General features: G+C 42.8%; 1 protein-coding gene across 1 annotated transcript in view; it reads right to left on the bottom strand.

The window, feature by feature from the left end:
• Window positions 1-25,698, bottom strand: part of LOC118575188 — a 38,709-nt gene extending 13,011 nt beyond the window's left edge. The window contains 11 exon segments of the mRNA XM_036175843.1: window positions 18,268-18,813; window positions 18,980-19,312; window positions 19,315-19,619; window positions 19,622-19,970; window positions 20,120-20,746; window positions 20,748-21,598; window positions 21,640-22,512; window positions 22,842-23,187; window positions 23,652-24,071; window positions 24,583-24,774; window positions 25,672-25,698. Coding sequence (XP_036031736.1) covers window positions 18,268-18,813; window positions 18,980-19,312; window positions 19,315-19,619; window positions 19,622-19,970; window positions 20,120-20,746; window positions 20,748-21,598; window positions 21,640-22,512; window positions 22,842-23,187; window positions 23,652-24,071; window positions 24,583-24,774; window positions 25,672-25,698 — 4,869 coding nt within the window.
• Window positions 25,699-26,047: the final 349 nt, after the last annotated feature.

Below are 26,047 nucleotides of genomic sequence, written 5' to 3'. Positions count from 1 at the left end.
GGTGTTCACCAGAAAGAGGTGTGCAGCTTAGCTCATATAAATGCTAGCTCATCAACCCCACCCCACCCCCAAATTCAAACAAACAAAGTCCCACTTACAAAGGAAGTGATTTTATAAGTCATGCCTAGTAACAGCACACATCTCCAAGGTGCATCCAAACCCTCTTTTTCTAGGTAGAAGAAACTGACATGATGAGAGGCTAAACTGCCAAAGATATAACCAATAATTTCCTGGGTGTGCCTGCTGTCCTGCCCTTGATTTGCACTGTGTTCCTCAGACCTGCATTCTAAACCTGCACCTGTGATTATATCAGTTCCTAGCCTAAGACATTATTATTCTTGGATAGCCTCAGATGTAGCTCAAAAGAGCCTGTTAAGGAGAAAATCAAAGTGACTTTTCACATCTGATATGGTCTATTTACTTTTGAAGGAGGAAATTTGTCAAAGATCTGTTTACAGAAATCTTAATGAAGAGGCACAGAAGTTAGAGGGAAACCAAGAAGCTTTCACAGGGATGTGTGAACATCAGCCCTGGAGTTAATCTCCAAGCTGAGGTATTTAGTGGGACACATTTGCAGTCATTACTTACACCCCCACACTCCTGAAATTTAAGGTGCTACTTTGCTCTCAGCTTCAAGGAGCTTCTTCTGACCTTCAAGGAAGTTCATAGCATAAGATTGAAATTCATAGTCAAGGCAATGAATTTAGATCCAACTCCCCATAGCAGAAAAGGTTCATGGTCAGGAAATTCAAAGAAAAATACATTCATTGAAGTGACACTTGTTGAATATAACACATTGAAAGAATTTAGTATAGTACTTGATATGGCAAGACAATATCAGGGGACATTTGTTGACTGGGTACAGTCGTTTGTGAGTCTATGGGTGTCTCTGTGTCTTTGAAAAACTGGCATGTAAATACAGGTTGGGTTCAGGAGGATGTAGGATCTCTTCTTCTGAGACAGAGATGAGCATTTCATGAAATACACATCTCACTGACTTGTGAAAACCATTCTGTCATAGAGTGCTTTCTTAACATCTCTATTACATTGAATTACCAGGCACAGCAACTAAGAATGGGAAAAATTGATCATAGCCCACAAATCCAGGTAATAGTTCCATTTTTGGGAAATCAAGGTATGAACTCAGATAATCATATTACGTCCACTGCCAAGAGGAGAAAGAGGAGAGATAAACAATTAACCCATGCTGCCTGTTTCATAATGCTTATGCTCAAGGTTCTTTATACTTACACAGTACAGGTGGCAGACAATGAAATGATTCTGCCCATTTTAGGGAATCTTATCTCAATTAACAATTAATAAAATCCCACAGAGTCATGTTCAAAGTAAATCTTATCTATATCATTCCTCATTGAGGGTCCCTCTTCCCAGGTGACTAGTTTCATTAATTCTGATAATAAATACTAAGAATCACACTGCCCCAGCATCACTGCCAGGATTTGAGTAGATTTCTGTCTGCATACCAATGTGTGGTCCTCAGCCTGTGGGTCACCACGCCATTGGGGGTTGCATATCAGATATTTGAAGTATGATTCACAACAGTAGCAAAATTAAAGTTAAGAAGCAATAAAACTGTTATGTTTTGGGTTAATGACAACATGAGGAACTACTGTTAAAGCAATTTAATGTTTCAGGGTATTGAAAAATTAATAACCATTGATCTAGAGTGTCAAGTGGAATCCTAGTGTCTATATTACTACATATGAAGGGGCATGCAAAGGATTTTCTTGAATATTCTTTGCTCTATAGGAAACTCATCTTCAATGTGGAAGACTGCAGCTGTCTGGCCACCTATACTACCCAGTAACACTAGACCACTTTGAGCTACTTAACAAAGAGTAAATCACCCACTACCCACATGCTAATGACACAGATTTTAGGCCCACAGAGCTCCATGACTGTATCACACTCCTATGGGTACTTGTTCCTAGGCTCTTCCAGCCTCTTCCTCTAGTGTAACTCTGCCTAGCTATTTCCTGTAGACTCCTTACCAGTAAATTATTAAACAAGTGTCCTTATCAGTCATCATTAATTCAATAATGACTTGTGGATAAGGAGATAAAGAGATGCAGGAACATATTATGAACTATAGCATATATAAATTTCTATGATATTATTACTTGTGTACATAAAATTTCAGTGGGAGATAAACATTCAGCTCCACACATGGAAAGAACCAAAGGATGTCCAATCAGAGAGAGATTTCTGGCTTTGGATGAAGGGGGTGCTGAAGGGCATCCCTTGTATCCCAGCAGAGGCTCCTGCAAAGGTCAGCTTGACATCTAGTTTATTATGAGGAAAGCTCAATAGCAATGAAGCAATGTCAGTTCCCAAGACATCTGCAGCTCTTCCCTGGACATTCTTTTGTATCCCAGAGAGCCCCGGCAACCTCTGTGATGTAAACTATGTTGTGACAACACCAATAATCCTTGGGAAGTTTATTCAATATCTTCACAATTTACCGATGAACATGATGGCATGCTGAAGAGTCTAGTTCAGAAAGAGAATGGAGAGGATAGAAGGACCAGAGAGTGACAGAAGAAAGCTGACCTTCAGCCTCAGAGTAAAACATCAAGAAACAAATGGTCGAGAGGATTGTGTAATGAGTTCTATGCAGAAAAAAGGAAGTTTCTTGGAGGAAGTGGGCTTGAGCTGAATCTTCCACTAATGGGGCACAAAAAGTTGGGGTCTCTGGGAACCAACAGAACTTCCCTGTTTATCATGGCTCTTGACATTCAAGGATTCCAGAATATTAATTGTTTTGCCTCAAAGGTCAGGAACTGTTAAGGCCAAAGATTTATGCTGGAAACTCTTGGATTTCATTCCTTTTGGAGAATAGGTATTGAGGAGTGAACATGAGACCAACATTCAAGCAGGAGGGATTAATGAAGTGTGCCAATTTCAAGGTAGACCACCACTGTGCTTCAACCACACAGGTTAACTTCAGGAACTTCCCAGCTGCTCTGTTTGTTCTAGGTTGTCAGTGAGGTAACTTGTTGAGTCTGGTGACCATGTTCTGCCCTTATATGTTTTCTCCTTTAATAGTTATATGGCTAGAGTGACATGTCCAGATATTGGAGCAACCTCTTAATGACTGGGGTGATTGTGAACTATGGCAATTTGCTCCTGACTCTCTCTCCTTGGTTACTTGGAGCATGTGCTATGAGGACAGAGAGAATCAAATAGCTGAGATCACCACTTCCCTTCAAATAGAGGTGATGGCTGACTCCCAGAGGGGGTAAGTAAAGCATGGGACAAATAATTTGGGGTGTCACTAAGTTATTGGTAAACAAACTTTCTCAAACATTTGATTAGGACTCAGAGTGTTCTGACCATTCACTTTGCCTTGTCATACTGCAAGTTAATTTGTCTTAATTTACCCACAAGGAACACCATGGAGCCACCATCCCACCAAATCTTCCTCACCAAGATGCAGATGAAGCAGAAGGTGCAGAGACTGACCAGTCAGCTTCAGAAAATTACCATTGAAAGAAATTAGCAGGGAGATCGCCTGATCTTTATCACAGAAGAGAATATTAAGAATAAGTTTTCATTCTTTCAAACCCTGTGGTTTCAATCTCAGGTCCACTCTGTCATCATTAATTCATTTTATATAAGGTCTGTGTTTTTTGTAGGCTGCATCTTTATGGTATGCTTTTGCCCAAAATCATGTCTCTAAATTCTTTCCAAATGTAGAAGAACCTCAAATGTGGACAGGAATGACGTTAGGAAAAAGTCAATTCTGCTTCCTCTAAAAAGAAACAAAAACAGAGCCAGTGGCAGGAGTCATAGTTCTCATGGATTGAGGCAGTACTATAGGAGTTCCCTGAATGCATTCTATCAAATGCTGGCAAGTTTGAGATGTTTATATTTGTAAGTTCGAGTTGATTGTTTTGTTACTTGCTTGGAAAGGCCTTGGGTGTTTGATTCTCCAAGCAGCAGTTGGAGTGGCCTGGTCACACATATAAATGTGTAGATACAGGGACTGAGACTAATCCCTGCTCTTTTTGTTCCTCTCTGAGAGGAAACACCTGCATGCATATGTTCAGCCACAAAGTGATAGAGTTCTCCCACTCTTACTTAGTCTCTCTATCTCTGTCTCGCTAAGCACCTCTTTCTTTGTCTTTCTGTCTCTCACACACATGGGTATGTATTGTGTATTTTGTCTATGTGTTTGTGCATGTATCTCATCCTAGTCCCTGAAATCAGGGATCTGTGAGTGGGCTTGAGCAATTCCATATCTCACAGTTGGTGAAAATTAGGAGCAACACTTTGAACATTATAGTTCTGCCAGTGTACTTACTTTAGGGACACATAGATATACCATTGGGGAGTTTATAAATCTGCCATGATATTGAGTCCCATTCTCAAAACTATTCATGATGTTATTTTCGTCTCCATTGTGATAGGTTCCATCATTGAGATTTTGTTTTTGAAGGCACCAGAAATACCTTCAGATTGTAGAAGACAAACACCTGTGGAGTAGACACTAGGGAAATTCTTAGACTGCTATTTCAGCAAACTCCACTTTATATCATCTAAACAGCCTACCTCTGCTGGCCTAGGGTCAGAATAGTTGTAAGTAAATTGTTTGCAATTCTGTGGGTTTGGTCCTGTATTTCAACACCAACAATGTAAGGAAATTTGTTGCAACAACACTGGAGAAAGATGTCCTGACTACCTGGGGAGTCAGGCAACACCTTGAGCTGCTTAGGACAGCTCTGATTGCTGAAACTGCAAGAAGAAAGTTTCGCCTTAGAGGGCGAGGTATACTACACACCTTGAGCTCCTCAGAACAGCAGCTCTGCCCTGAATGTGTCCTGCACACTAGAGATGTTTAGGACAGCTCTGATGGCTGGAACTGCAAGGAGACAGAACAGTCCTGGAGGGTGAGGTATCCTGGACACCTCAAGCTGCTCACAACTGCTCACACCTGATTGTATAAGATAAACAACAGATTGCTGATCATCCTACTTTATTACATTTCTAGCAGATATATGAAAATACTGCCTTGGATACACACATAAACGATTTAATGTTTTTTATATTCTTTTCTATTATGCGTTTTAAAATTAACATTGTTGTGTTGACAAAACAACATACATTGGGATTAAATTTTCTACACTTGGACTATTCTGGAGGTAAACACATGAGGAACATGACTTCAAATAAATCCTTGAATTGTTACTGAAATTAATGCCGGGCTTAATATGAACAATGAAATCTCAAGGGAATTTGTGAAAACATGAAATCAAAACCAAACACCACAACCCACTACCCTTTCACAGACACTCTTACTCAGAATGTATGATCATACATTGCTTGATATTTAAATAAACAATAGAATAGTAAGATGAAGGGCTTCCCATTCTATGTATTACAGAAGAAAAATACATATCACTAAATAAAAACATTGAAAGTGTTTCTTTCCCATGGGTGTACTTTCATTCTTTTGGAGATGACTCTCATATACAACGGTTTTACCACATTCAGTATATATGAAAGGTTTCTTATCTCCAGTTTGACTTTCACGCCACCAGGCACATATAAAATCTTTGCCTTAATCATTACACTGTTGACTCTTTATATATGTTCGAATTAAATTTGCTATTTTGTCTAATTGTAGAGAGGAATCAGATCTTAAGATTTCATGCTTGTTTTTACACCCATGTTTTATTTATGCTGTCCTAGTACTCATAGGGTTTACTCTGTAGTGTGAGTTGGTTACTGTATTAACACTGTAGCTAGAAAATAAATTATTTGTATACTTGAATCAAATTCAACAAGTATGGTCAATGTGGGGACTGCTACATATCTTCTGATTGTAATGAGAATGAGGTATGTTATGTCTTCCATATCCCTATGCTCATATGGCTTGTCTCCAGAGTGACATATAATATAACTAGTAAAGGAAGAATAACAAATAAAAGATTTCCACATTGAATTTTGTTTGACTTTCTGTCCTCATAGACTTGTGGTATAGGGAATAAGGTATTTCCACGATGATAACATCCCTTGACTTTTGAATCTAACTGCCTCACTCACTAAAAAGCACAGTCACAACAAGGACATGAGATACACTAGCTTTACTATGGACTACTTGCTTAATAGAAAGCTTTGACAATGTACTTATCACCTCTTCACTGTGTGTAACTTTTGTAATAGGAATGGTATGAAATAAAAAGACTGACAGTTCTATAGCAGAGCTCTCATGGTACTATGATTTTAATAGTAATATCTTTTGAGGAATTGTTTCTTTGATATTGTTCTTAAAAGAAAGCCTTGTATATGCAGTTCACCAATCAGAAATAGTGGTGTATGGTTTTGTGAGAATATAATAATCATCAATGCACTTTAAGTGGTACTTATTTACACTATTGCTTTTGTTTAAATTTTCCAGGACATAATATAATTTTTTTCACCAGTACATTTTTTCTCCTTTTTTATTTATTATATTTTTGTTTTAATTTTACACATCAGCCATGGGTTCCCCTGTCCTCCCCCTCCCACACTATCTCCCAAATTCCAACCAGCCCATCCCTCCATTCCCATTTCCTCCATGGCCAAGACTTCCCTGGGAATTCAATTAAACCTGGTGGATTCAGTACAGGCAGGTCTAGTCCCCTCCTTCTAGGTTGAGCAACATGACCCTGTGTAGGCCTAAGGTTCCAAACAGCCAGCTCATGCACTGAGGATAGGTCCAGGTCCCACTGCCTGGGTGCCTCCCAAACAGTTCAATCTATTCAATTGTCTCACTTATCCAGAGGGCCTGATGCAGTTGGGGGCTCCACAATTTTTAGTTCATAATTCATGTGTTTCTATTACTTTGGCTATTTCTCTCTGTGCTTTTCCAACCTTGGTCTCAACAATTCTTGCTCATACAATCCCTTCTCTTTCTCGACAATTGGACACTTGGTGCTCAATCTGAGTCCAGGCTGAGGATCTCTGCATCAACTTCCATCAGTTATTGGATGAGAGTTCTAGTAAGGCTGTTAGGGTGTTTTGCCATCTGATCACCAGACTAGGTCATATCAGCCTTTCTCTCAACCATTGCCAGTAGTCTACAAAGGATGTATCATTGTGGATTTCTGGGGACCGCTCTAGCACTTTGTTTCTTCCTGTTCTCATGTGGTCTTCATTTATCATGGTCTGTAATTCCTTTTTCTCCCTTTCTGTTCTTGATCCAGCTGGGATCTCCTGTTCCCCTAAGCTGTCTTTCCCTAAAACAACATAAGGAGATCAAGGGGATACTAATTGGAAAGGAAGAACTCAAGCTTTCCCTATTTGTAGATGACATGATAATATACATGAGTGCCCACAAAAATTCAACCAAGGAACTGATATAGCTTAGAAACACCTTCAGCAACATAGCAGGATACAAGATCAATTCAAAAAAATCAGGAGCCCTCCTATATACAATAGACAAACAGGTTGAGAATGAAATCAGAGGTACATCACCCTTTACAATAGCCACAAATCATATAAAATACATTGGGGTTACTCTAACTAAGCATGCAAAGGACCTATATGACCAGAACTTTAAGTCCCTGAAAAAATTAATTGAAGAAGATATCAGAAATGGAAAGATCTCCCAACATCATGGATAGGCAGGATTAACATAGTAGAAATGGCGAACTTACCAAAAGCAATCTACAGATTCAACACAATCCCCATCAAATTACCAACACAATTCTTCACAGACCTGGAGAGAATAATACTCAACTTCATATGGAAAAACAAAAAAACCCAGGAGAGCCAAAAGAATCCTGTACAATAAAACAACCTCTGGACACATCATGATCCCCAACCTAAAGCTCTACTATAGAGCTACTGTAATAAAAACAGCTTGGTACTGGCATAAAAACCAACATGTGGACCAATGGAATCGAACTGAAGACCCTGACATTAACCCACACACCTATGAACATGTAATTTTTGACAAAGAAGCCAAAAATGTACAATGGAAAAAAGAAAGCATCTACAACAAATGGTGCTGGCATAACTGGATGTCAATGTGTAGAAGGCTGCAAATAGATCCATATCTGTCACTGTGCACAAAATCCAAGTGGATCAAAGGCCTGAACGTAAATCCCGTTACTCAGAACCTGATAGAAGAGAAAGTAGGAAGTAGTTCTTCTATGGACATTCTATTGTATCCTGAAGATCCCTGGCATCCTCTGTGATGTCCCCTATGTTGCGGCAATACCAACTGCCCTTGGGAAGTTTATTCAATGTCTTCACCATTTACTGATGAACATGTTGTCATACTGAAGAGTCTAATTCAAAAAGAAAATGGAGAGAGTATAGAGAACAGAGAGTTGCAGAAGAAAGCTGACCTTCAGCTTCAGAGTAAAACATCAAGAAAGAAATGGTCAAGAGAATTGGGTAATGAGTTCTGTGCAGGAAAAGAGAAGCTTCTTTGAGCAAGTGATCTTCAACTGAAACTTCCAATAATGAGTCACAGAAAACTGCAATCTCTGGGAACCAACATAACATCTCTGTGTGTCATGGCTCCTGAAACTCAAGAACTCCAAGATTTTGATTGTTTTACCCCAAAGGTCAGGAACTGGTAAGGTCAAAGCATTATGCTGGGAACTCTTAGTTTTTTTCCTATTGGAGGTTAGGAATTGAGGAGTGAACATGAGACCAGCATTACAGCAGGAGGGATTAATGAGGTGTGCCCATTTCAAGGCAGGACATCACTGTATTTCAACCACACTGGCTAACTTTGGGAACTTCCCAGCTGCTCTGTGTGTCCTAGGTTGTCTATGAAGTGACTTATTGAGTCTGGTGACCATGTTCTGCCCTTATATGTCTTCTCCATTAATAGTTATATGGTTAGAGAGACCTGTCAAGATATTTGAGCAAACTCTAAATGACAGAGTTGATTGTGAACTATGGCAATTTTCTCATGACTCTCTCTACTTGGTTACTCGGAGCATGTGCTCTGAGGACACAGAGAATCAGATAGCTGAGATAACCACTTCCCTTCAAATAGAGGTGATAGCTGACTTCTCCAGAGGGGGCATCTGAAGCATGGGACAAATAATTTGGGGTGTCACTGAGTCATTGTTAAACAAGAATTCTCACACATTTGATTAGGACACAGGGTGGTCTGTCCATCCTCTTTGCCTTGTCATACTGCAAGTTAATTTGTGTACATCTACCCACATGGAGCACCAGGGAGCCACAATCCCACAAAACGTTCCTCACCAAGATGCAGTTGAAGCAGAAGGTGTAAAGACTGTCCTGTCAGATACAGAAAATTACAATTGAAAGAAATTAGCAGTGAGATTACCTGATCTTTATCACAGAAGAAAGCATGAAGAATAGGCATTCATTCTTTCATACCCTGTGGTTTCAATCTCAGGCCCACTCTGGCATCATTAATTCATTTTGTATAAGGTCAGTATTTCTTGTAGGCTGCATCTTTATGGTATGCTTTTGCCCAAAATCGTGTCTATGAATTCTTTCCAAAGGTAGAAGAACCTCAAACATGGACAGGAATGACATGAGGACAAAGACTATTCTGCTTCCTCTAAAAAGAAACAAAAACAGAGCCTGTGGCAGGAGTCATAGTACTCATGGATTGAGGCAGTAGTATAGGAGTTCCCAGAATCCATGCTATCAAGTGTTGGCTAATGTGAGATGTTAGTTGCTGTGCATTTGAGTTGATAGTTTTGTTACTTGCTTGGAAAGGCCTTGGGTGTTTGATTCTCCAAGCAGCAGTTGGAGAGGCCTGGTCACACTTCAAAATGTGTGGATACAGGGACTGTGACTGAATCCTGCTCTTTTTGTTCCTCTCAGAGAGGACACACCTGCATGCATATGTTCAGCAACAAAGTGATAGAGTTCTCCCACTCCCCTCAGTCTCTCTTTCTCTGCCTCTCTAAGTACCTCTTTCTTTGTCTTTCTGTTTCTCACATACATGGGTATGTGTTATGCATTTTGTCTATGTGTTTGTGCATGTATCTCACCCTAGTCCCTGAAATCAGGGATCTGTGATTGTGCTTGAGCAATTCCATATCTCACAGTTGGTGAAAATTGGGAGCAACACTTTGAACATTATAGTTCTGCTAGTGTACTTACTTTAGTGACACATAAATATACCCTTGGGGACTTTATAAAGCTGCTATGATATTCAGTCCCATTCTCAAAACTATTCATGATGTTTTTTGGTCTCCATTGTGATAGGTACCATCATTGAGAATTTGTTTTTGAAGGCACCAGAAATACCTTCACAGATTCTAGAAGGTACACACCTGTGCAGTAGACACTTGGGAAATTCTTAGGCTGCTATTTCAGCAAGACTACTGAGAGAGTTCATTCAGCTCCACCTCATATCATCTAAGCAGCCTACCTCTGCCGGCCTAGGGTCAGAATAGCTGTAAGTAATTTGTATGCAACTCTGTGGGTTTGGTCCCGTATTTCGGCATCAACAATGTAAGTAAATTTGTTGCAGCAACTCTGCACATAGGTGTCCTGACAACCTGGGGAGATAGGCAACCCCTTGAGCTGCTTAGGACAGATCTGATGGCTGGAAATTCAATAAGACAGTTTAGCCTTTTATTGCATGGTATACCACACACCTTGCCCTCCTCAGAACAACAGCTCTGCCCTGAAGGTGTCCTAGACACCTGGAGCTCTTTAGGACAGCTCTGATGGCTGTAACTGCAAGGAAACAGTTTTACCCTGGGAGTGAGGTATCCTGGACACCTCAACCTGCTCACAACAGCTCTGCCCTAATTATATAAGATAAACAACATATTGCTGATCATCCTACATTATTACATTTGTAGTAGATACATGAAAATCCTTCCTTGAATACACACATAAAAGATTTAATATTTCTTATATTCTTTTCTATTAAGCCTTTTAAATTTTACATTGTTGTGTTGACAAAACATCATATATTGGGATTAGATTTTCTACTCTTGGACTACTCTGGAGGTAGACACATGAGGATCATGACTTTAAATGTCTCCTTGAATCATTACTGAAACCAATGCCAGGCTTAATATGAACAACTAAATCTCAAGGGAATTTGTAAAAACATGAAATATAAACCAAACACCACAACCCACCACCCTTTCACAGACACTCTTTCTCAGAAAGTATGATCATGCATTGCCTGATATTCAAATAAACAATAGACTAGTAAGATGACTGGCTTCCCATTTTATGTTTTACAGTAGAAAGCTACACATCACTAAATGAAAACACAATGGAACATAAACAAAAGCTACAGAATGAATAAAAAGTCAATAAAAATAAATTTAACTAAATGAATTTGCCACATATATAGCACACTTTGGTATCCAACTTGAAGGTTTCAAAATAGAAATGAAAATGCATTGATCTCCCCCATCAGTCTTCACTAAACATAGTAACTAATTACTTCCTTCAAGGCTAGGATGAAAAGAAAATGAAGTAATATTTTTTTCCTTTTTTTGGTTTTTCAAGACAGGGTTTCCCTGTATAGCTTTGTGCCTTTCCTGGAACTCACTTGGTAGACCAGGCTGGCCTCAAACTCACAGAGATCTGCCTCTCCAGTGCTGGGATTAAAGGCATGAGCCACCACTGCCCAGCCAAGATTTTTTCCTTAAGCAGAAGACAACTGAGATGTCTAAAATCTGTACCAATTTGTTTACATGAATAAAATTTTTCTCTTGTATGAGTTTGTCCCTATTTCCTGACTTTAGCATGATATAAATAGGCTTTAAAATATTTATGTGGCTAGAGATATGGTTGGGCAGTTAAGGAAAGTTCATTCCCAGCAATAAGACTTGATTTTGACAACTTCCTTTAGTTCTTTCTACAAGAAGATCCAACAGCCTAACATTTTCAGAAACTAGCATGCAAATTCACATACCCCAAGAACATAAACTGATATCACATAATTAAAATTAAAACAACTCCTTAGAAAAACTATTTTACACTGATGAAACTTTTCATTTGTAAGCATGCATTCCTCTATCACAGGTATTAAGAAATTTAAAGGTTTACTGAGATTTTCTTCAGTGTGAATTGGATCAAGTATCAGAAAGCAAGCATGTACACATGAAATCAGACACATCCTTTTCAGTTGGTGGTACCATTTGGGTAGGTTTAGGAAATGCATTCTGCTGAGGAAATGTGTCACTGGGGGAAGGATTTGATAATTTCCATTCACACATTAGTTTCAGTTTCCACTCTGCTCCTGTGCAGGGTAAGGATCTCAATTTAGCTGCCATGTCTCACATGGTGATCCTGTATTCTTGTGGGGCCAAATAAAACTCATTATAAGTTGACATAGACATTATACAACAAGAAGAGAAAAGCAACTAATCCAAACCCATATAATTTTACACCTGAATTTGTTATTTCATGTAATTAAAGAGGAGTACAAAATCTAAAAATACTACTGTATTATTTAAATTCATAGTGGAAGTGTTTAGGTCTGGAAGGAAAATTTTCCTGAGTATCAAAAGTTAGGCAACACCTATAGTTTGGAGTGGAAGGCATCCTGGATAAATACAATTGAGAGGAGAAAGTTATCCTGGCTGTTGGGATGTCAGGGTATAGCTGAAGCTGTGGGGGAAATGTTTACAGGATACTACAGCTCTCAAAAAAATAGCTGTGAAGGGAATCTGAATACCGAAAGCTGTGAGGGGATAGGAATACTGACTGTTAGAAATTAGCCTAGTTCTGAAAATTTATCCCAATGTGGGATGGTTTACTTGAAGGATGTGGCAAACCTGCTCCTCTCTAAAACAGAGATAGTATTGCTTAGCTGTACTTCACTCAGCTAAGAGAGATTTCCAGCAAAGGTGCCCTTTGCTACTCTGCTCCACTCCCCTAAGATAATTTACCAGTAGAGCTATCCATTATTTCTCTGTTCCACTCCACTAGCAAGTTTCCCAGCAGAGATGTCAATTGCTTCTCTGCTCGACTCCACTAGTGAGTCTCCCAGCAGAGATGCCCCTGGCTCCTTTGCGCGACTCCACTAGAGAGTTTCCTAGCAGACATTCTGCTCTGCTCTGGCATAAGATCTTCACCTAAATCTAATTCAAGTGATATATATAGGGTAGAGGATTCTGAATAGTAGCTGCCTGTGTCAGTGTGAGAAAGGGCAACTGCCAGCTGAAGGAAACACGGGGCTTATATGGAGCATCAAAGAGGTAGAGATTTCCAGGGAAATGATTTTGAGAACATATATTGGCTGGATTTCAAGCTCATTCTCAGAGATTAGGTTAGCTTTGTCCACAATTGGTCATAGGTAGAGGGTATTTCTTTGGCTCTGGTTTCAGTGCCAAATTGAATGTTTTTCACTGACTCTGCTTTCGTTTTTCTGATGTGTCTCTTTGGCTGTGTTTTACACAATCTTCTAAATTTACTTATTCCATGATTTTACAGGGGCAAACATTTTAAAAATGGGCATCATAATGCATCAACAGATTGCTGACATTGTCAAATTGTTTTTTACAGAAGGAACACCCTTTGTGTAACTGAATGCAAGTGTTTTGGATATGGATCTTACCAAATACTTTATAATAATAAGCCCTCAGTACTTCTTCAGGTACGAAAAGACTATTGTAATATTCAAAAGCTTTAAGAGATTGACTGTACAGAAATAGGTTTATTCATGTATAAATAGGAAAACTGTATGACACTGACTATATTTTATTCTTTCTCTGCTGTAAGACTTTTTCTAATGATTTCAAAGACTACTGATACACACAAATGTTTTATCATACTGATTACATTCGCAGGGTTTCTCTCCAGTAGGTGTTGTTTCATGCATTTGAATAGTACTATGTGTGAAATGACATCACCACATTGATTAAATTCATGGGGTTTCTCTACAGTATGTGATCTTTCATGCATTTGAAGATGACTGTGAAGACAAAAATCTTTACCACATTAACTGTGCTCATACATTTTTGGTCCAGCATGTCTTCTTTTATGTATTTGAAGAAAACTGTGATTAGCATAGACTTTACAACATTGATTACATTCATAGGATTTATCTCCAGGATGTCTTCTTTTATGCATTTGAAGATTTTGGTGATGTTCAAAAGCTTTAGCACATTGATCACATTCATAGTGTTTCTCTGCTGTATCTGTTCTTTTAAGACACTGAAGATGACCATGTTGTACAAAGGCTTTATGACTTTGAAGATGAGCATGTTAAGCAAAGGCTCTACCACACTGATTTCATTCATAGGGTTTTTCTCCAGCATGTGTACTTTTATGAATTTGAAGATGATTGTGGTGTACAATAGCTTTACCGCATTGATTACCTATGTAGGGTTTCTCTCCTGTATGTGTTGTTTTATGCCTTTGAAGATTACAGTGATGTGAAAAGGCTTTAAGACACTGATTACACTGACCGTGTTACTTTCCCATAGGTACACTTTCATGCCTTTGAAGATGACTCTCATATACAACAGTTTTTACCACTTTCAGTATATATCAAAGGTGTCTTCTCTCCAGTTTGACTTTCATGCCTGCCAACACATGTCAAACCTTTACCATAATCATTACACTGTTGACTCTTTATATCTGTATGAATTAAATTTTCAATTTTGTCTAATTGTAAAGAGGATTTTACACCCATGTTTTATGTATGCAGTCCTAGTACTCATAGGAATTCTCTGTAGTGTGAGTTTGTTAATGCCTTCACAATGAAGCTAAAAAATCAATTGCTTGTATACTTGAATCAAATTCAACAAGTATAGTCAATGTGCGGACTGCTACATATCTTCTCAATGTTATGAGAATGAGGTGTGTTATGTCTTCCATATCTCTATGCTCATATGGCTTGTCTCCAGAATGACATATGATATAACTAGTAAAAGAAGAATAACAAATAAAAGATTTCCTCATTGAATTTTGCTTGACTTTCTGTCCTCATAGACTTGTGGTATAGGGAATAAGGTATTTCCTCAATGACATTCCTTGACTTTTGGCTCTAACTGCCCCACTCACTAAACAGCACAGTAACAGGTATATGAATTACAGTAGCTTTACTATGGACTATTTGCTTAATAGTAAGTTTTGACAATATACTTATTACCTCTTCACTGCGTGTAACTTTTATAATAGGAATGTTATGAAATAAAAAGACTGACAGTTATATAGCATAGCTCTCAAGATTTTAATAGTGATATCCTTTAAAGAATTATTTTTTGGCATTGTTCTTAAAAGAGTGCCTTGCAAACGCATTCACCAACCTGAAATAGAGATGTATGGTTTTGTGAGAATTTAATAATCATCAATGCACTTTAAGTGGTACTAATTTACACTTTTGGTTTTGGTTAAAATTTCCAGGACATTATATAATTTCTTCACAGTACAACTCACCAAGGAAAATACAGTGAGATGATCTATAAATATATTCTGTTATAATCAAAGATTTGGTCCTAGCCTAATTGTCATCAGACAGGCTTCTTGCAGTAGATGATGAGAGCACGTGCAGAGATCCCTAACCAAACTTGAGAATAAACTCTAAGAATCCTGTGGAAGGAGGGAATAAATATGGCAGGATACAGAAAGGTTGAGGAAAAAAAGGAGAACTTGGCCCACAGGATCAACAAAGCAAGGTAATAGGGGTTCAGAGAAACAGAAGTGTCAATTTTGAATCATGCAGGGCTCAGTGCCAGGTCTTCTGCATGCATGCTATGGATGTTTAGCTTGGCATGTTTGTGAGACTACTAACCGGAGTCCTGGTGTCTGGCTCCTTTGCTTGCTTTTGGGACACTTTTCCTCTTATTGGGTTACTTGCCCAGCCTTGATATGAGGTTTTTGCCTAGATTTATTGCACCTTGTAATGATGTGTTTGGTTGATATCACTGGGAGGCCTACTATTTCCTGAAGGAAAACAGAGTAGCAGTGAATTTAGAGGAATGAGTATTTGGGAGGTTGACTAGAAAGAGTGGAGAAAGGGGAAGCTGAAGTTAGCATGTATTGAATGAGAGAATAATGAATACCAAGAGAAAAGGAAACATGAAAATGTATTTAGTCTAAGTTCAATGATCCTCATAAACTGTAAGAGCCTCAAAAAGCTCAAATATCCAAAGTCTCTTATGGCACTGAAGACAATCTCTTGACTGTCACATCTAGTAAAAATCAAGAAACAAATAAAGCATATCCAACATACAATGGCACAGGATATACTCCCTGTGTTCAAGGCCCAAGAAAAGCAGACATCCCCTGCTCATGTACATGTCACACCAGCCAGAAAAATCAGGTAACCAGGCCACCAGCCCATGAAACTTCCACAACCCCCACTTCTCCAAAGACATAATCCCCCATCCACCTTACAGCTGTCACTCCCAAAGTCATGTCCTCAACCCCACATCGGATTAATATATTCTGCTCAAATGCAGCCATACAATCCAGAAAAACTGGTATACCCCTTGAAATAAAGAACACGTGCAGGACCAGAGGCCATTCCAGCCACCAGAAATCCAAATAACCTGCTCACTTTTGGACATCAGCAGTCTTTCAATAATCCCCCAACACTATCCTCAATCCTACTTCTTTCTTCTTCTCTGTGTTGTTGCCTCCAACTTGGGTTGAATCCTTTCTCTAACAAAGGCTACACAATATGCCAGAGGTCTATGTAGGCCTCCCACCCAAAGACCTCTCCTACTTTCTCAGTGCTCCCTTATCCATATCCCCAAACTTCCTCCTTGCCCCGGCCAGCGGGGTGTCAACGGGGCCACCCACCTGTGGGAGAGAATGAAAAGACAGGGCGACACAAAGAGATGGACAGCAAGACAGAATTCTGATCAAGCCGCCAATCTTTATTTTTCTCCACAAGGCTTATATAGCATAAGGGGGGAAGGGGCAGGAAGGAGGGAAAGGGAAAAGGGGCATGTAGAACATGGAAGGGGAGCAAGACGTGTGAGGCAGATAGTGCAACTGCGAGATGTCTGCTAAGGTCACTGGTCAGGGGCAGTATATTCTGTTGCTAGGCTACCTGACCATGGAATGCTCTTTACGTTCAGTTGTCATGGCACCTGACTGTGGGATGTTCTCTTATCTTGGGAGGCCTCTGGTTACTGCTCTGGGAAGGGGCTTATGAGCTGTTCTTTGGTTTAGCTAATACTTTCCATGGTTCATGTTTGGTTCCTGATATCTTGGTCCCTAACATCTCCCCCTTCTATACATATAGCAAAACAAAGAAAGGAGGTCCAAATCTTTTGCCATGACGGGGGAGGGGTGACAGAGGCTCCATCCCTGTTGAGTTTGAGTTCTTTTGTCCTGAAGGAAGCTGGAACTATGCAGTTTTTTTACAGGGGGCAGGTTTTAATCCGGGAGGGAAGAGTATAGGGTCTGCATAACCACCGTGCAATAGAGCATGTCATCCAAGGCACCCAGGATGGTGGAGCACTTTAGTCTCCCTGCCTTCTGCAGTCCCACCTGCACCCTCAATCCCCTAAGCCTTCATGGACCTTAGCCATGCTATCTCTTTCTACTCCTGTGTGATCAGTATAGAAGCAACATTCTTCCTTAAGAGCGGCACAGAGGCCTCCTTGCTGTAAAAAGAGGAGGTCAAGCCCTTGGCGGTTTTGGAGAACTACCTCTGAAAGGGAGGTGAGGGAGGATTCAAGGGTGGAAATGCCTAGCTCAAGCTGTGCTATATCTTCATCTATGGAAATTCTAAGCTCTGAATAATGTTGGTTAGATAAGACCAGGGAGGCTATGCCCGTACCGGCCCCTGCAGCCCCCACCCCCAGGAGGATGGCTAAAGTGACTGCAGTCACAGGCTCCCTTTTCGAGCGATGGGGGAGGAAGTACTTAGGTTGTCTGTGACATTGCAAAGTGGTTGATAAACAGGGGAAATGATAGCGCCTTGGGTGACAAGGCAGTGGCCTGAGCCCATAACTTGGGAGAGTGTAAGGCAAGATGTGGGTGGCTGTTGCCAGAGACAATCATGTGGGTCAGTGGTTAGGGAGAAATCTAAATCAACAGCCACTCCTTCATAAAATGGTGGGGCAGAATGATAGCAAAGCCAGCAGGAGTCAACCAAATCAGGCTTGGAGGTATTAAGTACCTGGTAGGTTTTTGCGATAAGGGTGGTAATCATATCTTTGGTAGTTGGTGGGGGAGGTGGGAACGTGGGAGAAAAACCCATGGATGTCTGAGATTTATTGGTTGTAGGAAAATCATTGTTGCCAAGAAAAGAGTTGGGACTTATGGCAACAGCATTAGGGGAATTAACAGGCTGTTTTAAAAGTTTGATGAAGAAGATGACACCTGAATTATGGCCATCTTGGTAGAGTAAGAGGCCCCATTCATAGCCCTGCTCCCAATTGGTAGCCTTCTTTCTGGGGTCAGTAAATCGGATCCTAAGAGGATGACACCATGAATTAATGCACTCAGGTCTAATAGTCCAGGGATTCTTAGGGTGGAGTAATTGGCCCTAACAATTATAAGGTCCCAGGACAAGGAAGGGCCCCAGTATGTATCACCAGTGGTTTCACAGCCCCAGGCCTTGCAATGGCGCTCAGGGCGACCACCACAGGTGTAATGACTCAAGCGGGGACGATGGTAACCAGGGCAGACATAGAGGGTGGGCCTAATGAGGCGGGAGCGATGGAAGGCGTTACTACATCCAGGCGGGGCATGGGCCTGTAGGGGGCGGTTAGGCAGTGTGTGGGGAGGCGGGGAGTCGTTTTCTAGACCCCAAAGGGCCGTAGAGCCTGATGCGAGCTTACAGAGGTCCAGAAACAGGTCTGGCCACCAAGGGCCAGGCGTGACTAGGGAGGTTTGCCAGATGACATCCTGTCGCTCCTTCAGCACCTGCCAGGTATGGTTTAGGGGCTGGTGGCGATTGGTGTTTTGTGATGGGCTAGAGAGGCTGTGGCTCAGGAGGAGGAGTATGAGACCCCAGGTAGCCAGCTGACTCACAATGGGCAGCTTTATGGGTGATCTCCATCTCTTTGAGGTCTCAGTCTTTGATGGTAGCTTTAGCATCTGAAAGAGAAGGAGAGTCCTCAGGGGGAGCAGCCTGTCCCCTGGGAATGTTAGGTAAATTTACAGATCGGACCAGGCGCTCAGGGAGCCAGCGTGGGGCATCATGTGCCTGATCAAGGATGCAAGCAGAGCCATGGCCCCAGATAAGTACAGGATCTGGACCATTCCAAACGCCTGTAAGGGGGTCTCGCCACATGGCCAAAGGGTGACTGGCATCTGCTGAGGGGTGCCAATGACGGTCAGCCACTGATCGACCTTCACCATCCAGGGTGAGGAAGTTAAGGACAAAGAGAGCATGGCACAGGCAGTCTGGGGGGAGACAAAGGAAAGCTCGGTCATCTTTAATCGAGAGAGCCATGTTTTTAAGGTCTGGTGGGCTCATTCTACAATGCCCTGACCTTGAGGGTTATAAGGAATACCAACAGTGTGAGAGATCTCAAATTGTTGGAGGAACTGTTTAAGTCCTCCACTGGTGTAGGCCAGGCCATTGTCCATTTTTATGTGTTTTGGGACACCCAAAGTAGAAAAGCAGACCAGGAGGTGAGCAATAACATCCTTGATGGCCTCACCAGTATGAGGGGAGGCAAAAATAAAACCGCTGAATGTATCAACAGAAACATGGAGATATTTTGTCTACCAAAGTCGGGAACATGTGTAACATCCATTTGCCAGATCATATTAGGCAAGAGCCCTCGGGGATTAACTCCAACATGGGGGACAGGATGGGAAACTACACAAGAAGGGCATTGTTTTACTATGTCTCTAGTAATAGTTTGTTCTTTTGTGATTTTGAACTTTAATCGAAGGGTTTTGGCATTACGATGGTGGAGGCGGTGGGCGTGAGAAGCCAACAGGATGGGCTCCTGCAGCACTGGAAAAACCTGTCGAGTGGCTTTATCTGCCAAAGCATTTCCTCCGTGAGGGGTCCAGGAAGCTCCCCGTGAGCATGAATGTGGCCAATGAAAACAGCATGGCAGCGTTCTCTAAGTTTTTGTTGAATTTGAGCGAAAAAGGGAGTGGCATTAGAGGTGGGCTTAATGAAGGGGGCTGTATCAAGAAGGGGTATCGAATGAGTGATATATGCACTATCAGTGTAAATGTTAAGGGGGGAATCATGGAAATTCTGAAAAACCTGTAAAACAGCAAAAAGTTCAACCAGCTGAGCTGAACGAAAGGGTGAAGGGAAGGGAAACGAGTGACCTTGAAAGGCATAAGCCGCAGTGCCATTGGCTGACCCATCTGTAAAAATGGTTGGGGCCTCAGGCAAGGGGCTAGGGGAAATGACTTTTGGGAAAATAAAGGGATGAGTGGATGCAAAATGAAGGACTGGGTCATCAGGAAGGTGATTGTCAAGAAGGCCCAGGAACCCTGAAAAGGCAACACCCCAACAATCCAGTGTCTGAAACAAAAATCGAGTTTGTTCGCGGGTGTAGGGGGTTAAGATGGAATCAGGGTCCTTACCAAAAATCTGACGTGAGGTCTGGCGGCCACGCATGATTAGGAAAGAAACAAGTTGGGGATAGGTGGAAATGACCTTAGTATGACTGGCAGGCATGTGAATCCATAAGAGGGAATGACCCTTAAGTTTATCCTGGGCCCTTAAGGTAGAAGGGGAACTCTGCCAAAGGACCCCTGTGGGCACATGGGGAGTGGATAAGACAACAAAAACCAGCGGGAGGGAATAATCAATCTGAAAAGAGGCTTGGGAGGAAATGGCCTTGGTGATTAAAGATAGAGCCTTGTGAGCAGCTGGGGTCAATTGATGGGGGGGAGGTGGGCTCGCTGGGGCCCCGAAGAATGTCATAGAGGGGTAGAAGATCAGCAGTAGGGAGTTTTAGGTATGGCCAAAGCCATTGAATGTCCCCAAGAAGTTCTTGAAAATCATTAAGGGTGGTAAGGTTATCTGTGCGCAGCTGGATGCGCGGGACCAAGACTCGATTGGCATGTAATTCAAGTCCCAGATAACTGAAGGGCTCAGAGCACTGGATCTTATCAGGGGCAAGCTGTAAGCCAGCAGCACAAAGAGCCTGTGACAGATCTTGGAAAGTTGCTTCTAGAATGGAGGAGCTAGGGGCGGCCAAAAGAAGGTCATCCGTGTAATGCAAGATATAAGTAAAGGGCCATTTTTGGCGTATGGGATCGACTGCCTGGGACACGAACTTTTGGCAGAGAGTCGGGCTATTTGCCATCCCCTGGGGTAAGACACACAAATGAAAATGGAGCATGGGGCCCTGAAAATTAACCCGAGGGAGGCTAAAGGCAAAATAAGCTCGATCATCAGGGTGTAGGGGAATGGTAAAGAAGCAATCTTTTAAATCAATAACCATTTTATGATAGGCCTCCGGAATGGTGATGGGTGAGGGCATGCCTGGTTGGAGGGCGCCCATGGGCTGCATAACCTTATTAATGGCTCGCAGGTCTTGGAGGAGTCTCCATCTTCCAGATTTTTTCTTTATGACAAAGATGGGCGTATTCCAGGGGGAACTGGATGGTTCAATATGACCGGCAGCGAGCTGTTCCTACACCAACATCTCTGCCTCCTGTAGTTTTTCTTGTGGCAGAGGCCACTGGTCTACCCATACAGGTTCTTGGGTAAGCCAAGTGATTTTATCTGCATGGTGTACAGGGGGAGCAGTGGCCTCAATTAAAAACCCTCAAAGCCAAGACCGAGTCTATCTGTTTTATTAGTGGAAGTGACGGGTTGGGTTTGGCCCTGTTGAAGTTTACTGAGACCCTTTCCTGGGATGAAGCCCATGCGTAACATTTGTTGGGTAACCACCTCATTTGGGCTACAGAGGATGACCTTCATTTGGGAGAGAATATCTCAACCCCAAAGGTTGACAGGGAGCCCAGGGACCACAAAGGGGGTGACAGTACCCTGATTACCCTCTTCATCTGTCCAGGCCAGGACTTTAGAGGATTGGAGGGTGTTACTGTATTGACCTATGCCCTTGAGGTCTGTGAGGGAGGGCGTAAGGGGCCAAGAGGTGGGCCAATGGTCTTGGGAGATTACAGTGGCATCAGCGCCAGTATCCAAAATCCCCTGGAATTTTTTACCATCTAGTTTAAGGGTAAGTGTGGGTTGAGAGTGAGAAATAGGCTGAACCCAATAAGCCTCTGATGAGCCAATCTGAGCAGCTCCTCGGGGCTGGGTGGACTGAATGGGGTTGTCAGAGAAAAGCGCAGGGAAAGTAACCAGGCAAGCAAGGCAGGTGCCACGGGAGTTGGCACCAAGACCCTGGAGTGCAAAGGCCAAAATCTTAATCTCTCCTGTATAGTCATTATCAATAATTCCGGGGTAGATCTGGACACCTTTTAAGGTGGACAAGGCACAGCCAAGGATAAGGGCATGGGTATCTGGGGCCAGGGGGCCCCAAATCCCAGTAGGGATGACCTGGGGGCCCTGTAATGGATCTAGTATTGTGTTGGTGGTGGCACAGAGGTCCAGTCCTGCGCTGCCTGGAGTTTCCCGTTGGAGGGAGCAGACAGTTGGGGAGTGGCCTTCGAAGCCCCATGGAGCACTCCCTGGAGCAGAGGGGTCAGGGGCTGGCCCTGAAGAAAGTTTCCTGACAGGCGGGGAGGGAGCAGGCGGGGAGGGAGCGGGCGACCATGAGCATCGGTTTTAGATTTACATTCCCTCGCCCAATGAAAACCATGGCCACATCTAGGACATAGGGTGGTTGGTAGTGGCCCAGTGGTGACGCCAAGCTGGGGCACTGTGGCTGTGCCCCCTGAGGTGGCAGGGATCTCCTTGGGGCATTCCCTTGCAAAATGTCCCGGTTGTTTACAGGAGAAACAAAGGCGACCTTGTTGGAATCTTAATTCTTAGGTGCCCATTGACTTTAGGGCTGCACCAATAGCCAGACTGATGGCGTGGGCAGAGCCAACTCCCGCACAAAGGCGGATGTATTCAGAAAGGGGAGCCCTATCTCTGTAGGGGCGAAGGACCTCCTGACAGGCTGAGTTTGCATTTTCAAAGGCGAGGTGTTTAACAAATGTACTCTCACTTTCTCCTAAGCCCAGGAGGCGCTCAGCAGCGTCATTTAGACGAGATATAAAATCACTATAGGGCTCATCTGGTCCTTGATGCAACTTGGCCAATGAGGTGGTAGCAGAGCCTTTTGGGGGAAGCCGCTTCCAGGCTCGAAGGCCAGCAACCTGAATCTGGGCCAATAAGCTGGGTGGAAAAGTGGCTTGAACCTCGTTTTTGTCATAAGGAGTTTTGCCAAGAAGTTTATTAATGGTCCAATGTTATGAGGAAGGGTTATCAGTGTTGCGCTGGGCCGTCTCACGGCAGTTTTCTGAAAAGTCAGTTTTCCATAAGACAAAATCTCCCCTAGACAGGGCAGCACGGGCCAAAAAATACCAATCATTTGGTGTAAGCCAAGCCTCACTCTGGTTTTCAAGAATTGCAAGGGTAAAGGGAGCGGTGGGGCCATACTGAGCACAGGCTGATTTAAGTCGCTCAACAAGGTGAAAGCTAAGTTTTTGGTAAGACTGCCCGGGTGGGGGCCCCTGATCGGCCCCAGAGCCTGTAACCAGGGGCTCCTCTTCGTGAGGGGTCTCTCCCTCCTCCTCTTCAAGGGGAGGCAACTCCTCTGTCTCGGCAGATTTGGTGGATCCGATCCACTCGCCTGGCTTCAGGTAATGGGAAAAGCCAAGACTGGCTGTGGCCGAGGTTTTTTAAGCGAGGGGATGGGCGGTGGCCAAGAATTTGGAGCGCCCAGGGCGAGGTCAGAGAGCTCCTGATCAAGGGAGCATAATTCCTTTAGAAGGGCCAGGTGTTGTCTACGGGCCGGAAGTGTGCCCTGTAGGCACTGTAACTCTGTTATGAGATTAGGGGGGATTTCTGGATCATCGGGGGTCGGCATTGGGAGCACTGGCAGTGAACCTGCAGGGGCCTTAATGACTGGGGCACAGAAGGGGGCAGTGAGGGAGGCATAATAAGGAGGGGGCTGAGTAAGATTATATGTTATCTTTGTTGGGGGTGGCTTTTGTGGGAGGGAGGTTAAGGGGGTCAAGTTGGCAGCCTCCTTTTTTAGACTGGCCTCATCGCCAGCGTTAAGGGGGGCCGGATCAAGACCCTGGAGGGAGGGGTAAATAGTCTGAGGTGGGGGTGATTGGACTCCTTCTTCCATATTTTTAATCTCCTGTATAGAGGGTGCTCATGAAGGGGGTCGGGGGGAGTGGGGAGGATGTGAATCAGCATGAGAGGGGGGGCGAGACTGTTCTTTCATGACTTTTTCTCCCTGAGAAATAACCAACTCAATGTCAGGGGAGGGGGAGGTCCTTTGGATCCTGAGAATATCATTAACAAGGTTCCAATAGGAAAAGGTTATCACAGGGACTTTATCTGGGCCAAAGGCTCGGTAGTGGTCTCTAAGGCAGTCGCCCACCTTTTTCCAACAGTTTTCATCAATTGTTCCTTCTTGGGGGAACCAAGGACAACAGTCCTCTAAGTGACTAAAGAATTTGTTGAGGTCTTTTTTACGAACCCTTATCCCTCCTGTCTGGAGGGCATCTTTAACACACTTTACGAACAAGTCATGAGAAGAAGTTCCCTGTCCCATGGCGAAGTCTATAGCTCAGACTCACCTCGTCCTTCTCGCTTTCCCCCAGATCACCAGGACGCCGAGTCGGGTGGTCTCGACGGGTGATCGCTTTAAATCTCCACCAGACGTCTGGACTTTCCTGGAGAAGGACGTTCAACTCCCGACGAGGCAAGGGTCGAGTCGCACGTTGGGCGCCAGATGCCTCAGCCAGCAGGGTGTCAACGGGGCCACCCACCTGTGGGAGAGAATGAAAAGACAGGGCGACACAAAGAGATGGACAGCAAGACAGAATTCTGATCAAGCCGCCAATCTTTATTTTTCTCCACAAGGCTTATATAGCATAAGGGGGGAAGGGGCAGGAAGGAGGGAAAGGGAAAAGGGGCATGTAGAACATGGAAGGGGTGCAAGACGTGTGAGGCAGATAGTGCAACTGCGAGATGTCTGCTAAGGTCACTGGTCAGGGGCAGTATATTCTGTTGCTAGGCTACCTGACCATGGAATGCTCTTTACGTTCAGTTGTCATGGCACCTGACTGTGGGATGTTCTCTTATCTTGGGAGGCCTCTGGTTACTGCTCTGGGAAGGGGCTTATGAGCTGTTCTTTGGTTTAGCTAATACTTTCCATGGTTCATGTTTGGTTCCTGACATCTTGGTCCCTAACACCTCCTCTCTTCCCTTTTATCATCCCAAAACTTGGGCAGATAGTCTCTGCTAGAACAAAGGTAACACTGCAAGATTTCAGGGCCCCAACTTGGGATGAGAATCCATGTTCAATCATAGACTACAAAGATAAGAAGAACAAAGAACAAATAGAAACCAAGGAATAAAACACTCATCCAAGGCTGGGCGGTGGTTGTGCATGCCTTTAAACCCAGCACTTGGGTGGCAGAGCCAGGTGGATCTCTGTGAGTTCCAGGTTAGCCTGAGCTACCAAGTGAGTTCCAGGAAAGGCATAAAGCTACACAGAGAAACCCTGTCTTGAAATTAAAAAAAAAAACCCTACCAAAAAGACACACTGAAAAATCAGCACCAAGACCCTCAATCGCCTCAAATCCAGATAATTTGACACCAGCTAAGAACATAATCAACAAGAGCTGTAGTAATATGTCACTACCAGACTCATGCTATCTTACTACAGCAAGATCTGGGTATTCCATCATAGTTGAAGGACAATTAAGACAAACATTATAAAGAAGAGAGGAATTCTTAAAGAGGAAGTAAATGAATCCCTTTAAAGAAAGCAGAGAAACTATAAATGTAATATTGGAAAAAATTAACAAATCCCTTAAAGGAAGCCAAAAACAAACAAACAGTTGATGGTAATGAATGATCTCTTCAACACCTAATAATGGAAATAGAAGCAATTAAAAAATACAAACTGAAAAAATTCTAGAAATGAAAACCTAGGTAGGTATTCAGACAGGAACTACAGAGCCGAGCGTCACCATGAAAATAGAAGACATGGAATAGAGAGTTTCAGGATTTAAAGATAAGATAGAAGATATGGCT

Source organism: Onychomys torridus, unplaced genomic scaffold (assembly GCF_903995425.1).
Source record: "Onychomys torridus unplaced genomic scaffold, mOncTor1.1, whole genome shotgun sequence".
Taxonomy (NCBI): Eukaryota; Metazoa; Chordata; class Mammalia; order Rodentia; family Cricetidae; genus Onychomys; species Onychomys torridus.
This window is presented reverse-complemented; position numbering and strand designations above follow the sequence as displayed.